Source organism: Rana temporaria, chromosome 1, assembly GCF_905171775.1.
Source record: "Rana temporaria chromosome 1, aRanTem1.1, whole genome shotgun sequence".
In the NCBI taxonomy this organism is placed as follows: domain Eukaryota; kingdom Metazoa; phylum Chordata; class Amphibia; order Anura; family Ranidae; genus Rana; species Rana temporaria.
The window spans coordinates 262677784-262695762 of NC_053489.1; the positions used below are offsets into that span (position 1 = coordinate 262677784).

Genomic DNA, 17979 nt, shown 5'->3' on the forward strand with positions numbered 1-17979 from the left:
AAAATAAGTACACAGCCACTGATCTGTATACTTGTTCTTGGTATGTGACAGTGAAGGTCTTGAAGCCATTGAATTAGTATGACTAGCATTCAGTGGCTGTGTACCTCTTTCCCTCAACACAGGTTTGGCTATGTCTTTTTTTTGGAGGTCAGACAGAAAGTAATATTATATTGTGCTTGAAATGTGAAGGTTGAATGCAGATAAATTAGTGAACATAATAAAGATTTAAAAGAAAATACTTACAGATCAAATTTTTCAAATTCAGAATCTAGTAAGACAAAGGCTGATTTTATTTTTTCTATTGCTTGGCTGCGTACAAACATGAAGCTGCTTTCTTTAACTTCCTGTTAGAAGAAATATATAATATACATGAAAAAAGGACTAACAAAACATACTATACAGTACTATACTACACAGTATAAGAATGTCTTTTAAACTAGATTCTATGGTTAAAACCTTCCGAAGAAGGAGCCTTCCCTAGAAAACACTCTTGGCTTTCCACATGTGCAACGTCTACACGATTGAATAGAACGAGCTTGTAGTTCTGTGATCTTTAAAAGGGTTGTAAACCCTCATGGTTTTTCACCTTAATGCATTTTATGCATTAGAGTGGTTGTAAACCATGTCTCACATGTTTTACCTACATGAGCTTCAGGTTCGAGTCGAACTCATGTTCGACTCAAACATTGCCGCAAACAATTTGGGGTGTTCGTGGCAAATTTTAAAAGCCACGGAACACCCCGTTTAAGTCTATGGGAGAAATCTAAAGTGCTAATTTTAAAGGCTAATATGCAAGTTATTGTCCGAAAAAGTGTTTGGGGACCTGGGTCCTGCCCCAGGGGACATGCATCAATGCAAAAAAAGTTTTAAAAAATGCATTTTTTTTCAGGAGCAGTGATTTTAATAATGCTTAAAGTGAAACAATAAAAGTGAAATATTCCTTTAAATTTCGTACCTAGGAGGGGTGTATAGTATGCCTGTGAAGTAGCACATGTTTCCCGTGATTAGAACTGTCCCTGCACAAAGTATCATTTCTGAAGTAAAAAAAGTAATTTAAAATCACTCGCGGCTATAATGAATTGTCGGCTCCCGGCAATTCAGAGAAAAGTTATTCATTAAAAAAAAAAGCGTGGGAGTCCCCCCAAATTCAATTACCAGGCCCTTCATTATTAAGGGGAACCCCGCCATCAAATTTAAAAATAAATGACGCAGGGTTCCCCCCAAATATCTATTCCAGACCTTTCAGGTCTGGTGTGGATTTTAAGGGGAACTCCACCCCAAATTTAAAAAAAAAATGGCGTGGAGTTCCCCAAAAAATCCACACCAGACCCCTTATCTGAGCACGCAACCTGGCAGGCTGCAGGAAAAGAGGGGGGATGAGAGAGCGCCCCCCCCCTTCTGAACCATACCAGGCCATATGCCCTCAACATTGGGAGGATGCTTTTGGGGTCTGTGACCCCTCAAAGCACCATGTCCCCATGTTGATAGGGATAAGGGCCTTATCCCCACAACCCTTGCCCGGTGGTTGTGGGGGTCTGCGGGTGGGGGGCTTATCGGAATCTGGAAGACCCCTTTAACAAAGGGGACCCCCAGATCCCGGCCGCCCCCTATGTGAATTGGTAATGGGGTACATTGCACCTCTACCATTTCACTAAGAAAGTGTAAAGAATTGTAAAAAAAAAACACACACACCCCGTGGAGAAAGTCCTTTATTAAAAAAAAAATCCAGCGGTGGTAATCCGCTCTCTGTATCCGCTCCAACGCTGTTGGTACCCTCCTCTCCGCAGAGGTCCAGCGATGAGAAAATCTCCTCTTCATCCAGGTCCGGGATCCAGCGCACGCATCGCTGGTCCCCTCACCCTCTGTAGTGCTGCAAGCCCCCCAGCCCCACCCCCCCGTTTTACTTACCAGAACACTGCCATCCTCTATCTGGGAATGAGCACACCATCTATAGCTGATTGTACAGATTGATAGCAGCGCAGCCATTGGCTGTCAATCAAATCCAATGACGCGATGCCGGGGGGCGGGGCTGAGTCCTGCATTCTGCATTTTGTGTGAATGGACACAGATGCAGGACTCGGGAGCGTACCCGCATGGGTGTCCACCAAGGAGAGCGCTTCTTCAACGTGGACACTCAATGTGGGGAAAAGCCACCAGCGCCACTGAGGGACCCCAGAAGAGGAGGACTGGGAAGTTCTGGAAGGAAAGCTAACCAGTTTAAGATAGACACAAGGAGAATTATTAGATAATAAAGGCACATACAGTATATGTTGTGTCATCTGCTCTTAAGCAATACTTATTTAACTGTAGCAAAACAGTTGCATTCAATGCATGCTTTGAATGATAATGGTCACAGCAGCTTGTGCTCTTAACCGAGCTGTCAAGCCATCAAATGGCTGATCACATATGCAACCCCTTAACAACTTCCAATTAAAAAGGCTATGATGGCAGCTTCCTTGGCTGCAAAGGATTTGATGTATATAGTTCCATGGCTGACAGATTTGCTTTAAATATATTTTTATTTTAATAATAGTTTAAAAAGTTTCTTCACACTGTGTAGCAGTTATTCTCTCTCTGTCCTTTTGCAGTGAAGGTTAGAGGGAGATACATTTTTCCACTTTACATTATCAAATTACAGTTGGGAAAAAATGTGGTTCGATATGGTGCAAAATACATAACCATTTATCCACTCTACATACAGCTTCATGGTTTGTTAGCCCTCCTCAATGCAAGATATGAGCAACATGTATACAGTAGGGCAGAGGGAGCAATAAAACAGGATAAAGAACTAGCCAGATTGTGGTGATCTTCTGTACAATTATTTTTGTTGTCTTCACAATCACATATCTTATGTAATACTATATGTCCCCTATTCTGTTGCAAACAACCTTAATTTCACATCCTGATGAGCTGGCAAATCTAACGGGGAAAAAAAGTTAATCTTATTTTGTTTTTTTACATTATTAAGCAAACATAAATGGCACATGCAAGAAATATTTATCCACTGACAGTTTTCATTGTGCCATGAAAAACAAGCCTCACCTTCTGGGAAAAAACAAGTCATTCACTGGACCCATACCACAGAGATTTCCTGTGGTTCTGCACTGCCAGTGATAGCATTATATAGTGGTGGCATTTCATGACACATGATCACCTATTCCTAAACTTCCCATAATTGTTAATGGGGTACCACATGCCATAAACCCTAAAACACATACAGTAATGTAGAAGATATCCACGCGGTTTCAGGAGCCTATACTGCTGATCTGCTTGTACTCAGTAAATATTAATTCCTAAGAAAATAATTATAATATAAGTACGTATGCTGAATTGTGTGAGCTGGCAAGATCCATTGCCTGAGTTTACCCCAGTTATTGCATCCAGAAAATATAGATAGATGGTAACATGTGGACAGTTTATGTCAAAGCTAAAATTTTAACAAAAACTTGCAACAGCACAATTCTACTTACAAAGCACTTGTTTTTGTTCATATATGTGTGTATATATATATATATATATATATATATATATATATATATATATATATATATAAAACAATGAACTGGGTACAACTTACAGGAATCGGATGAGGAGAAGAGAAACTTGGTGGCTGTAGAACACTTAACTGGTACTTCACATTTGGGATTTTAGTCGGTGTATATCTGTATAAGCAAAATTATTTTAACAGTATCTTAGCATCACGATTACAAGAAATATGTCAGACAGAATTTAATGGATGTCTTTCTGCAATATCTTTTCTTTCCTTAATTAAAAACCTTCTGAAAACATGACCCATCATCCTTATAAAGGAGATTGTCCAGAGGCAAGGAAACATCCATTGTGCATAAGGTTGGTATTATATATAGGTAGTGTATACAGATATTGTATACCAATTTTTTTTTTTTACTGTATGTTATTCCCAGGACTGATATAGTCAGTTGAAGATTAAGGCATATATAAACCAAAATCAGAACCACTAAATAATCCTGAATCCAGCGCTCAATGAAAAGAGAGTTAACTGCACTATCAGCCGCTATTATAAAAAAATAAATACAATATAAAATTATGCCTGGTTATAAAACTAAACATTAACAGAGCTCAACCATAAAATCTCTCATATGATGCGGTATATTGCTTTCTCACATATATGTACAATCATAACCATGCAATATTGTGTCCTCAAGAAGGTCTATCAATCCACTACAAACTGACACAAAAAAGGTGTAGTAATAACTAATCTCCTTCTATTGGCAATTTAGTGGGAAAATACAATTTTAATAAAAGAAGATAAATCTGAAGCGTTGTGGTGTGTTGTTATTCCAAAAAAAGTTCTTATTATGTGCCACATCCGTTGCTACACCTTCACCATTCCACTTCGTGCTCACTCTTTAGGTGTCTGCTTACCAGAGGTAAATGTAATCAGGGCCCATAGAATGTTTGCCAGAAGATTGAACTGCAGCGCTCTAACTGGGTACTCTCCTTATCAGATCGGATTCAATGAGGTGCATGTGTCATATAAGGATACAAGAGGATATTTCCATAGCGTTACACTGTTTATTTAAAAACCACCAATCCCCCTCACACAAAGTTACACTTACTAGATAATCAGAACAAATCCAGCATACCACACTATTGCATCAAAGCTCATCGCCGATCGGAATTTCAAACAAACTGCAATGAGTTTTGGGATGATGCTTCCTGTGTTGAGCTGGTTGAGTCGCGTTGTCATGCACTGACGCGTTTCGTCATTCCGTCTTCAGAGTGCATGGTGTAGCAACGGACGTGGAACATAATAAGAACTGTTTTTGGAATAACAACACACCACAACGCTTCAGATTTATCTTATTTATTTATCTTATTTTATTTTAATTCTTTTTTTCCACTAAATTGCCAATAGAAGGAGCGGGTTATTACTACACCGTTTTTTTGTGTCAATTTGTAGTGGATTGATGGACTTTCTTGAGGACACAATATTGCATTGTTATGATTGCACATATATGTGAGAAAATATACTGCATCATATGAGAGATTTTATGGTTGAATATTTTTTAGGTATTCATCAAGAGCGCTGTTAATGTTTAGTTTTATAATCAGGCAATTTTATATTGAAGATTAAGGCAGTGTAAGTTGTACTATTTCCTTTGGATCAGTAAATGAGGCAAGATAAAGAGACATAAAAAAAAATCAGATTAGTCAAGGACCATATTTAGTTGGCTGCACTGGGTTACTCACTTGGTTATAGCCTTACTAAATAAACCTAAATGAATTTGAACTCCTGCTTTGCCACTTGCCAACAAATGCTAGTTTAATGGAAGCTAGCTCATCTTTGCATCACATAAGTGCACAGACTATCTCTAAAGTACATACCCATTGCTTATGCCTTGAATTCCACATTCTAATAAAATGTCCTTCATTACTATAAGGAAGCATAAAATAATAATTATTAACAATATTTATTTATAGACATTGTAATGACTTTCTTATTAAAACTTAACCTTTAATACCCAAGTTATAATACATAAACATTTATAATATCCCCCCACATTTGACTTTATTTTTTTAAGTACAAAAATTGTAAATCCAGAAACAGGTATTATTAGGATATACATTTTGGAAATATTTTATATTTGTATGAATAATCCTTTTGATACATTTTTTACAATGGGCAACTTACTGGGCTGTCTCTCTGATGGGTTTATGAGTCTCATAGCCATGACGCCATTGAAGTCATTTTCTTTATTCCTTCCACCAAATATGTACAGCTTTAAAATAAAAGTGAACGTGAGAGCAGCATTTGATACCAATTAAAATAGCAACATGTAGCATCTTTGATTGGCAAACATCTGTTTCAGCAGTGATCAAAGATGATATGTAAGGTCCAATATGCTAAGACAGATGAGTTATTTTAATTCCATGTGTTATCTTATTTCATGATAATTTCCTTTCAAAAAATGAAACAAAAAAACACACAGTACAGTTGAGAAAACTGTAAACAGTAAAGGTTAAGGAGTACAGAAAAAAAAAATTGAAATTGTTTCTTTTCAGGCTATTACACGCCATTCTGAGTAGGCACATGATAGGATAATACAAATACATATAAATTATAGTGTTCCAAAAAGAATAAAAAATATTAAGAACAGTGTTATTTTATCATTTTAAATCCATAAATGCTGAGTATGTTTGGTGGCACTCCTGGCTTCAATAGAACTTTTTTTTTCTGGTATCTTTACTATCCAGTTATTTCAACAGGTTTCAAAGGCAAGTGAAATAAAATGTTGCTGGTTTAAGGTAGAACACTTAAAAATGTATAAGTGCACAGAGGACCAGATGAGCTTGATAACAGGACATTTAAGGGCCTGATTCCCAAAAAAGCTGCCTAACTTAACTTTCAGCAGTTAAGTTACACTGACTTAAAATCTCTACCTAAGTGCCTGATCCACAAAGCACTTACCTAGAAATTTCAGGCCGTGTAACTTAAGTGCCGCCGTCGCAAGGCGGTCCTCCTCTCCGGGGGGCGTTTAAAATTGAAATGAGGCGCGCTCCCGCGCCGGCCGTACTGCGCATGCGTGTGACGTAATTTTCCCGACGTGCAGCGCGCGAACGTAATTGACGCCGGGCGGCTTTGTGGATTGCGACGGGACACTAAAGTTGCGACGGGTGAAAAAAAATATACGCGCCGGGAAAACAAATAATTATAAAAAAAAATGACAGCGTCGCTCAGCATGCATTCCTGAGAGGGAGAACTCCATGCCAATTTTCAAAGAAAAAACCGGCATGGGTTCCCCCCCCAGGAGCATACCAGGCCCTTAGGTCTGGTATGGGTTGTAAGGAGACCCCCCCACGCCGAAAAATCGACGTAGGGGGTCCCCCTACAATCCATACCAGACCCGTATCCAAAGCACGCTACCCGGCCGGTCAGGAAGGGAGTGGGGACGAGCGAGCGCCCCCCCCCCCCTCCTGAGCCGTGCCAGGCCGCATGCCCTCAACATGGGGGGGTTGGGTGCTCTGGGGCAGGGGGGCGCACTGCGGGCCCCCCCACCCCAGAGCACCCTGTCCCCATGTTGATGAGGACAGGACCTCTTCCCGACAACCCTTGCCGTTGGTTGTCGGGGTCTGCGGGCGGGGGCTTATCGGAATCTGGGAGTCCCCTCAAATAAGGGGGCCCCCAGATACCGGCCCCCCACCCTAAGTGAATGGATATGGGGTACATCGTACCCCTACCCATTCACCTGGAGGCAAAAAGTAAAAGTTAGTAAACACACAACACAAGGGTTTTTAAAATAATTTATTATTCTGCTCCGGAGGCCCCCCTGTCTTCTTTATTAGCTCTAATACCAGGGGGGCTTCTTCTTCCGCTCTCCGGGGGTCTTCTTCCGCTCTCCGGGGGTCTTCTTCCACTCTCCGGGGGGGGTTTCTTCTTCCGCTCTCCGGGGGGGGCTTCTCCGCTCTCCGGGGGGGGGGTTCTCCGCTCACCGGGGGTCTTCTTCTATCTTCGCCGCTCTCCGCTGTTGACTCGGCGAACCCCGGTTCTTCTGCAGCTGTCCGGTGCCTTCTTCTTCAGCGCTGGCTGCCTGCTATCTTTGTGTGTTAGCTCAATTACTAACAGGCAGCCAGCGCGGTCTTCTGTGACGTCAGGTTCTTCTTCTCCCCTCTTCCGATGTTGACTCGTCGCCTCTTGACACTGCAATGATGGAAGCGCGCCTTGCATCCCATTTATATAGGCATCACCGTCCCATCATGCTCCGGTAGGTACCCACGTGGTGGGTGCACGTGGGTAGGCACCCACCACGTGGGTACCTGCCGGAGCATGATGGGACGGTGATGCCTATATAAATGGGATGCAAGGCGCGCTTCCATCATTGCAGTGACAAGAGGCGACGAGTCAACATCGGAAGAGGGGAGAAGAAGAACCTGACGTCACAGAAGACCGCGATGGCTGCCTGCTAGTAATTGAGCTAACACACAAAGATAGCAGGCAGCCAGCGCTGAAGAAGAAGGCACCGGACAGCTGCAGAAGAACCGGGGTTCGCCGAGTCAACAGCGGAGAGCGGCGAAGAGAGAAGAAGACCCCCGGAGAGCGGAGAAGCCCCCCCCCCGGAGAGTGGAAGAAGACCCCCGGAGAGCGGAAGAAGAAGCCCCCCCTGGTATTAGAGCTAATAAAGAAGACAGGGGGGGCCTCCGGAGCAGAATAATAAATTATTTTAAAAACCCTTGTGTTGTGTGTTTAATAACTTTTACTTTTTGCCTACAGGTGAATGGGTAGGGGTACGATGTACCCCATATCCATTCACTTAGGGTGGGGGGCCGGTATCTGGGGGCCCCCTTATTTGAGGGGACTCCCAGATTCCGATAAGCCCCCGCCCGCAGACCCCGACAACCAACGGCAAGGGTTGTCGGGAAGAGGTCCTGTCCTCATCAACATGGGGACAGGGTGCTCTGGGGTGGGGGGGCCCGCAGTGCGCCCCCCTGCCCCAGAGCACCCAACCCCCCCATGTTGAGGGCATGCGGCCTGGCACGGCTCAGGAGGGGGGGGCGCTCGCTCGTCCCCACTCCCTTCCTGACCGGCCGGGTAGCGTGCTTTGGATACGGGTCTGGTATGGATTGTAGGGGGACCCCCTACGTCGATTTTTCGGCGTGGGGGGGTCTCCTTACAACCCATACCAGACCTAAGGGCCTGGTATGCTCCTGGGGGGGGAACCCATGCCGGTTTTGAATTTAAAAATTGCCGTGGAGTTCTCCCTCAGGAATGCATACCAAATGCCGTCGCTTGAATGGGCTTTTACAAGGTGTGACTAACTTTCCACATTGTAAAACCAGCCCTAGTTTTGCGCAAGCAAAATCGGAACTTACGCAGAAATCACAGTGCTGAAAAGCGTTGTGGATCTGCTTAAGTCCTCATTTGCATACTCAAAGCTGCATTTCCATGAGAAATGCCCCCAGCGGCGGATGCGGTACTGCATTCTAAGATCTGACCGTGTAAGTGTCTTACACATGTCAGATTTTCTGCCTAACTTTGGAAAAAGCCTTTTTGAGGATCGTTTCCAAAGGTAGGCACAGACTGAACAGCAGTTAAGCAGTTAAGTCTGCGTATCTCTTTTGGGAATCAGGCCCAAAGTTCTCAGATAATAAGCATGAGAGTTATTTTTTTGTAAAACCCACAGTGATAAAGAGCCAAACTCATCTTAACCACTTAAAACCCGGACCATTATGCAGGTAAAGGACCTGGTCCCTTTTTGCAATTCGGCACTGCGTCGCTTTAAAAGACAATTGCGCGGTCGTGCGACGTGGCTCCCAAACAAAATTGGCGTCCTTTTTCCCCCCACAAATAGAGCTTTATTTTTTTTATTTTTTTCGCTATATACAAAAATAGAGCGACAATATTTTTTGCTATAATACATATCCCCAAAAAATATATTAAAAAAAAAAAATTTCCTCAGTTTAGGCCGATACCATTCTTCTACATATTTTTGGTAAAAAAAAAAAAAAAAAGCGTTTATTGGTTGGTTTCGCAAAAGTTATAGCGTTTACAAAATAGGGGATAGTTTTATGGCATTTTTATTAATATTTTTTTTTTTACTAGTAATGCAGGCGACCAGCAATTTTTTTCATGACTGCGACATTATGGCGGACACATCGGACACTTTTGACACATTTTTGGGACCATTGTCATTTTCACAGCGAAAAGTGCTATAAAAATGCACTGATTACTGTGAAAATTACAATGGCAGTGAAGGGGTTAACCACTAGGGGGCGCTAAGGGGTTAAGTGTGCCCTAAGGGAGTGATTCTTACTGTAGGGGGCGTGGCTGGACCTATGATGTCACTGATCGTCGTTCTCTATATCAGGGAACAGACGATCAGTGACAAGCCACAGAGAAGACATTCACCTCTCCCCGTTCTTCAGCTCCTGTGACCCGATCACGGGACACCGGCGGTGATCGGGTCCCGCGGGCGTGGTCACCGAGCTTCAGACTGGGTCACGAGCGCTCCGCCAGCTTTGTGCGCGCGACCCACTGCTGGGCACTTAAAGGGCAACGTACCTGTATGTGCCTGTGCCATTCTGATGACATATATCGGCATTAGGCGGTCCACAAGTGGTTAAATATTTTCAAGGCAATAATGCAAAGAAAGAATTACCATTTTTTTGATTGGAGCAATTTCTATACATTTTTTGATAAAAATCTGCATTGTTTACTAGCTTCCTAAAACCACCAAACAATTATATATTTTCTTAAAGCATTGGTGCCGTAGCATAAAATTGCAGTAGTTTAAACTTGTTACAATGCACAATATTTGTGTAACTATTTAATAAATCTATATCTTCATGAAAAAAATACATTCAAATAATTTTAGTGCACAAAAATGTAGCGGGTGTCTCATTTCTCCCGTGACCCCGCCAAGCTGGCCATCGCGAGTACACAAGCTTTTCACAGAGGGAGAGCTGCCTGTCAGCTTCTGAGAGAGGGGGGTCCCCCCTCCCTTTTTTTCTTCACTGACTGCATGTTAACACAGGCAACTGCCTTCCTCCCATGTGCTCCTGTTGGCAGGAGAGGAGCCAATTAAAGGCACAATTACAGCAGCCGATCAGTACTGCAAGAAGCAGCTGCAAAGGACAGAGCGGCCTCACTGACTTTGAAAGGGTCAGACTACAAATTCAAGCATGCTCTGCTGGCAGGAAAGGGAAGACTCCTTTATGATTTCCTGAGGAGAATTCAGTCAGCACGAGATGGAGGAAGAGATCAGACCTGAGGGAGAAATGCTGTCTCGCAGGTGATTTCACTGCGGAATTCAGGCCTCCTCCACCAGTTGGGACATCAAGCCTGCATTGATGATGAAGCGTTCCAGTGTAAGGTGATCAGTTGGGCCGCCAGGGGAGCCTGCTGTTCCAGTATTTTTTTTTTTGGGCCTTGACCGCAGGATTTGGTGAGGGGGCTTTTGCCCATTTGCAGGAAACGAGGACACTGCACCACAGAAGGAGTTAAATAAACACTGTATACAGACATAATTTCTGGTAGTCATCTTGCTGACACTTGTAGTGCAACAGGGATAAAGGATAAGGCCATCCATTTCTGGTGACACTGTATACAGTCACTATTGTCTTTTCACCTTGCTGAGAAAAATCCTGCCTGCTTCACTTGATAATCTGGGCCAGTTGTGTTGTTTGGCCCTGCTATCCAGGAGTTTAAGTGCACCAACTAAAGTCGCTAGCTGAAGACACAAAGTTGTATTTTTTCTTCAAAAGGACTGAAGCTACTAGTGCCTAATGGATGCACACACATATTCCGGGTTTTGCATATGCAGTGTGTGTGTGTGGGACAGCTTATCTAGGAAGTTAAAGTGGATGTTTTTTGATGTCACACTGTAGAGAATAAGATTTCCTATCATCTGTGCCCAGTCTTGCCACACATAGTAAATCCAGCTCTGAGCAATCCTCTTTTTATTGTTCAGGGAAATAAAACAGACTTCTAGATAAAAACCAAAGTCCTTGCTTGAGTGACAGGTTATTTACATATATCGTGCACTGCTTGCAGACATACACAGCTTCTGTAAAAAGTGCTCAATTCACACCCCCCTCCCCTCTTCCCTCCAGCTCTATGTATATTCTGATGGCTGTTGCATTTTCTCATGACACTGAACTGTGACTCACCCCATATTTTGAAAACATTTAAGCAAAACACAGGGGAGGGGATGTGAATTGTGCACTTTGGGCCAAATCCTCAAAAGAGATACGACGGAGTAACTGCTTTTACTCCGTCGTATCCCTGGTCCTAACTATGGAACTGATCCACAGAATCAGTTTCCCATAGTTAGGACGAAGATCCGACATGTGTAATTGAATTACACTGTCGGATCTTAGGATGCAGTACCGCATCCGCCGCTGGGGGCATTTCACGTCGAAATGCCGCCTCGGGTATGCAAATTAGGACTTACGGAGATCCACGAAGCTTTTCAGCTTCGTTTTTTCTCCGTAAGTTTTATTTTGCAAACGCAAAATTAGGGCTGCTTTTACAAGGTGTAAACTGTTTACACCTTGTAAAAACAGACCTTTCTTGCTAGCGACGCGATTTTTTTTTTATTTAAAAAATTTTTTTTGGCGCCGTATCTTTTTTTTTACCCGACGCAACTTTATTGTCCCGTCGCGATCCACAAAGCCTGGCGTAACGTAATTTCGCGCTATGCACGTCGGGAAAATTACGTCACGAGCATGCGCAGTACGGGCGGCGCTGGAGTGCGCCTCATTTAAATGGGAATCGCCCGCCTTGCGCCGGCCGGATTTAAGTTACACCGTTTAAAATTTCTAGGTAAGTGCTTTGTGGATCGGGCACTTAGGTAGAAATTTTGCGGCGGTGTAACTTAAGTAGGAAAAATTATGTTACGCCCGCTGGCTGAGGATTTGTCCCTTTGTTTTCAGAAGCAAGGACTTTGGTTTTTATCTGGAAGTCTGTTGTATTTCACTGAACAATAAAAGATGATTGCTCAGAGCTGGATTAACTATGTGTGGCAAGACTGGGCACAGATGATAGGAAATCTTATACTGTACATTGTGACATCAATTTTTTTTTTTAAAGTTGGGCATGTGGTGTCAGGGAACAGAAGGGAGAGGCCTGGCATAAGAGGGTCATTCCTCTGCTCTCTTCCTGGCTGGACTCATAGAGCCAACCTGAGTAAAGGTAACTAATTTAAAGTGTCATATTGTGTTTTATTTACCATTTAAGTGTGCCTCTGCTCTTGGGGTTATTCTCAGGTTTGGAATCCCCTGAAAGCAGATTGAATATAGGATTAAAAGCTATATTGCTCTTAAAGCGGAGTTCCACCCTAAAAATTAACTTTCTTTTAACAGCTTGCCTTTAATGTAAAAAAATAAATACAAATTTACTCACTTCTATCTGACTGTTACTAGGCAGAATTCATAATCTGCCTAGTTCCTGGTTCTAGGTGGTTCAACTTCCTGTCCTAAGACCCCATTGCCTCCTGGGAAATGATGACACTCATTTCCCAGGAGTCTCTGGGCATTACTGTGCCTAAAAATCGCTCAGCATGCACCTCTCCCTAAAAACCAGGAAGAAAAAGGAATTGGGCTTCACATGCCCACACATATGATGGATACGGCCACAACATGAGCTGGAAGATATAAGGCAAGTGTTTGCAATGATTTCTGGAATGATTGGGGAGCTAATAATATGTTTTAGGGACTATTTAATGTGATTCATTTTAGCTTGCGAATTTTTTTTTTAAATTATGCCCGGAACTCCGCTTTAAATCTCGGTTATTGCTCTTTAGTTGATTACTTGAATATATACTGTTACTGTCTGTTATTATTTCACAGAAATAAATAAGACAATTTCTGTGTTTTATCATAACGTGTGTGTTTCTCATTGGTTGTTGCACTTACACTATTTCCAGGTGTGCCAGAGGGGGCTGAGGGTGTTAATAGGGTTGAGAGGCAGAGTAACAGACTAAACAAGCAAAAGCAGCTCCTTCTGGGGGTATCGCTACACAAACAATACCCATTATTTTAGGTAAAATATAAAAGATAGGGTTGCGTCACATGAATTAACAACAGATATGTCAAGTCTTATGCCGCGTACACACAATCATTTTTCGGCTTGTAAAAAACAACATTTTTCAGCCTCTAGAAAAAAACGAAGTTTTTTCCAACTTCATCATTAAAACGACGTTGCCCACACACGATCGTTAAAAAAAATGCTCTAGCAAAGCTCAGTGACGTACAACACGTACGACGGCACTAAAAAGGGGAAGTTCCATTCGGATGGCGGCACCCTTTTGGCTGCTTTAGCTGATTTTGTGTTAGTAAAAGATGATTCACGCTTTCTGTCTGTTACAGCGTGATGAATGTGCTTACTCCAATTACGAGCGGTAGTTTTACCAGAACGAGCGCTCCCGTCTCATAACTTGCTTCTGAGCATGTGCAGGTTTTTCACGTAGTTTAAGCCCACACACGATCATTTTTTACAACTCGAAAAACAACATTGTTTAAAACGTCGTTAAAAAATGCAGCATGTTCGAAAAAAAATGTTGATGTTTTTCAGAACCCGAAAAATTACGTGAAGCCCACACACAATCGTTTTAAATGACATTTTTTTTTTTAAATGTTGTTTTTTACATGCCGAAAAATGATCGTGTGTATGCGGCATTAGAATTTTGAAGACCTTTACCTTTAAAAAAAAAAGAATTGTGAAGACCTATGAAATGGCGAAACACTATTCTAGCTAATGTGTCGTATGCAACACTTAAAAAAAGCCTTTATAGGTTTTCAATTTAGAGTTAACAGGGAATAATGGGCCTAGAATTATTTTAATTTTTTTGCATTCACACACTTTTGGGCAAAGGGGCAGATTAAAGTCAAATACTGAACCAACCCACCACCTTTATTACTAATGAACCCTTCCAGATTGCAGGCAGCCATTATTTTTATCACTTTAACTTTTAAGGTAATATTTGAAATACCAAACTACTATTTATCACTTCTCCCTCCTAAACTATTCAATCTTTTATATTATTATTTTGAACATACAAACTCTATATCAGGCTGAAACTAAGAAGGGGGGTATACTACATTTTTTTACCTTTATTTTTCTTTTACAATAAGTATAGGATGTAAGAGCTACAAAAGCAGAGCGCATTTAACAAAGTAAAATAAAGATAGAAGAAGGGATTCCAACAGTACCCAGGCTGTTGTTCTTCAGGGAGCTGTAACGTTCAAATGGTCTGCTATAAGGAATCATGCAGCATAGCTGAATTGTTATGATAGATAGATACATTTTAAAAAGCAAGCATTAAATAAAAATAATGTCCGCTGTATCTGACACCATAAACTGCATGCAATTACTTACATGGCTTTGCAGAACAAAAGAAGTATGCTTATATCTGCATGCTGGTGGAATCCCAAAATAGAGTGGTGTTTTCCATTTCATCTTTGCTGCAAAAAAAAAATGTTTTTCCCATATGTTCAAATAGTCCAATATTCTAGCCATAGGGGAAATCAGATTATGTGCAATACATATATATGCTGTACAATGTCAATTTCCCTGTTTATGGGGGGCAAACAATTGCACTTTCCATGCTGAAATAGAAGTTTTACTATTAAAATTATACTTAAAGCAGAAGCCATAAAACTATAATGAAGTTAAATTGACATCCAATTTTATAATATCGCTTTAGTGAAGCTAACATACTACATCTATTCCTCTAATAATAGCAGTCTTTGCCTAGCTTTAAACATAAATTAGTAATACTGTACGGTAGACAATCACATTTGTTCAAGGAGCACAGTCCATCATAAATGTTATATTATGTAACCTTACTAATAATGTTCTTCTTAATAGTTTTATGTCTATACTGCATGCAAATCTAAATGCATACTGTATCTGTTAGGATTAAGTTCACCTGCTGGTAGCACTATCCTGCTCTGGGCTAGGAATGAGCCGAACACCCCCCCGTTCGGTTCGCACCAGAACCTTCGAACGCACTGAACGTTCGTGTGAACTTTAGAACCCCATTGAAGTCTATGGGACTGGAACGTTTAAAATCAAAAGTGCTAATTTTAAAGGCTAATATGCAAGTTATTGTCGTAAAACGGGTTTGGGGACCCGGGTCTTGCCCCAGGGAACATGTATCAATGGAAAAAAAGTTTTAAAAACTGAAGTTTTTTCGGGAGCAGTGATTTTAATGATGCTTAAAGTGAATTATTTTTTGCTTTAAATGTCATACCTGCTGAGTGTCTATAGTATGCCTGTGAAGTGGCACTGCTTGCGACTTTAATGTAATGTCTGGTCCCTGCAATATGGATGAAAATCATTGAGAAAAAAAGCATGGAGTTCCCCCCTCCCCCCAGGTCATTACCAGCCCCTTTGGCCCTATATACTTTGAACAGCAGTATACAGGCGGTGCAAACAAGACAGGGACTGTAGGTGTGTTGTTAAGTAGAATCTGTTTGTAATTTTGAACTGGTACTTTTTTTTTTTTTCACAAGAAATGAACTGGTACTTTTTTAAAGTGTAGCTCCAGTCCAAAAATCTATTTTTAAGCTTTTTGGAAAACATACAGAAGGGTTATCACCCCTGTAACATTTGTGTTGCTGTCTGCGCAGAAGATTGCACCTCACTTTCTGTCCCAATGACAAATGTTTTTTTGAAAATTTGTTTTTTTTTAGTGAAACAAGGATTGGTGATAAAGCATCAGTGGACAGGAGACACCTCTTACAGAAGAGAATTGTCCTTCCTATGAGTAGATTTCCTCTCACTTCCTGTTATCTTGTTCCGTTTGCAAGTAGGAGTCGTTTGTAAGTTGGATGTTTGAAAGTAGGGGCCTGCCGTATATACTCTGCATAAATTTGGGCCCTAGGTGTTGCCACAACACTGTAAGCCCTCACAGTTAGTCTTGGTGGGCGCTGGAACGCCCTGCTGTGAACTATTATATCAAGAATTGTAATTACATGCCATTGTTGAACAGTGGTAGAAAAATTGGGCCTTTGGTGCTGGTGCCACAACACTGTAAGTCCTCACAGTTACTCTTGGTGGACGCAGGAATGGGCCCTGCTGTGAAATATTAGATCAAGAAATGTAATTACATGCCCCTGTTGAACAGGGGCAGAAAAATTGGGCCTTAGGCACTGGTTCCACAACACAGCAACTCCTCACAGACACTCTAGTTGGACCGCACTAATGAGCCCTGCTGAAAAGTATTGCATCAAAAATTATAATTACACACCCCTGTTCAACAGGGGCAGGAAAATTGGGCCTTAGACACTGGTGTTGGTGCCACAACACTGCAACCCCTCACAGATACTCGAGTTGGAGCTAATATTCTGTGGTATTAATATGAGAACACCAGCAAATGTATTCATGTAGCTTTAGGTGCACACTGTGCAGAGGACACAGTACACCAAGTGAAAATACTTGCTGATCAGCCACTGCCTGTGGTATTAATATGACAACAACAGCAATTGTATTCACGTGGCTTTAGGTTCACACTGTGCAGAGGACACAGTACACCAAGTGAAAATACCGCATTTATCTGCGTATAACACACACTTTTTTCCTCTGAAAATAGAGGGTAAACAGTGTCTGCGTGTTATACGCCGATATCATGTTTCACCAATAGGGGGCGGGGATCGGGCAGTCCCCCCCAGGAGCCACCCATTGGGGGGTGTCAGGCTGGCTGTCCCGCATCCCCTGGCCCTGGAACAATGCTCCCTGCAAAGTCTGAAGTTGAGAAAAAAAAAGTCACTTGCCAACCCCTTCTACACCGCTCCTCCTGTGTCAGTGTCATTGTAAAACAAAGCTTTTAAATAGCTCAGTTTTTTCTGGCTGCTCTCTTCCTTCTCCTCCTCTGAGTGTAGCTTTGATTGGAGGAGGAGAGCAGTCACATGACCTACTGTGTAACATCAGAGGAGAGCAGTCATGTGACCAGGTCAGTGGAAAAAACTGAGCTATTGAGGTAGATGGAAGCTTCAGTTTGCAATAGGAGTGACACAGGAGGAGCAGTGTGGGAGGGGCTGACAGTGACTTTTTTTTACTTAACTGTAGAGAATGATGGCAGCACTGTCCCAGGAGCCTGGGGGTCTCATGGGAGTGCAGTGTGGATGTGTACTGGATGGGGGAATGTATAATGGATGGGGGCTGTATAATGAATGGGGGATGTGTACTGGATGGGGAGGCTGTGTACTGGATGGGGGGATTTATAGTGGATGTGGGCGAATGTTTAGTGGATGGGGGGCTGTGTACTGGATAGGGGGATGTGTACTGGATGAGGGGCTGTGTACTGGATTGGGGGGATGTATAATGGACAGGGGCTGTATACTGGGGAGGGGGGCTGTATAATGGATGGGGGGATGTATAATGGACAGGGGGGATGTGTACTGGATAGGGGGAATGTATAATGGATGGGGGGGCTGTGAAAACATTTTTTCCTTAAACTTCCCTCTTAGGGCCCTTTCACACGGGGCGGATCAGTAATA

At 42.2% G+C, this 17979-nt stretch overlaps 1 protein-coding gene across 1 annotated transcript in view; it reads right to left on the reverse strand.

Moving 5' to 3' along the window:
• LOC120941658 (rab9 effector protein with kelch motifs-like) overlaps positions 1 to 17979 on the reverse strand; it is a 110242-nt gene that overhangs the window by 18962 nt on the left and 73301 nt on the right. Inside the window, exons 12-16 of the mRNA XM_040355197.1 lie at positions 14855 to 14940; positions 5675 to 5762; positions 5368 to 5416; positions 3578 to 3662; positions 244 to 344 (exon numbers count right to left, since the gene is read on the reverse strand). Of these exons, the coding sequence (XP_040211131.1) occupies positions 244 to 344; positions 3578 to 3662; positions 5368 to 5416; positions 5675 to 5762; positions 14855 to 14940 (409 nt within the window). The remainder of the gene's footprint in view (positions 1 to 243; positions 345 to 3577; positions 3663 to 5367; positions 5417 to 5674; positions 5763 to 14854; positions 14941 to 17979) is intronic.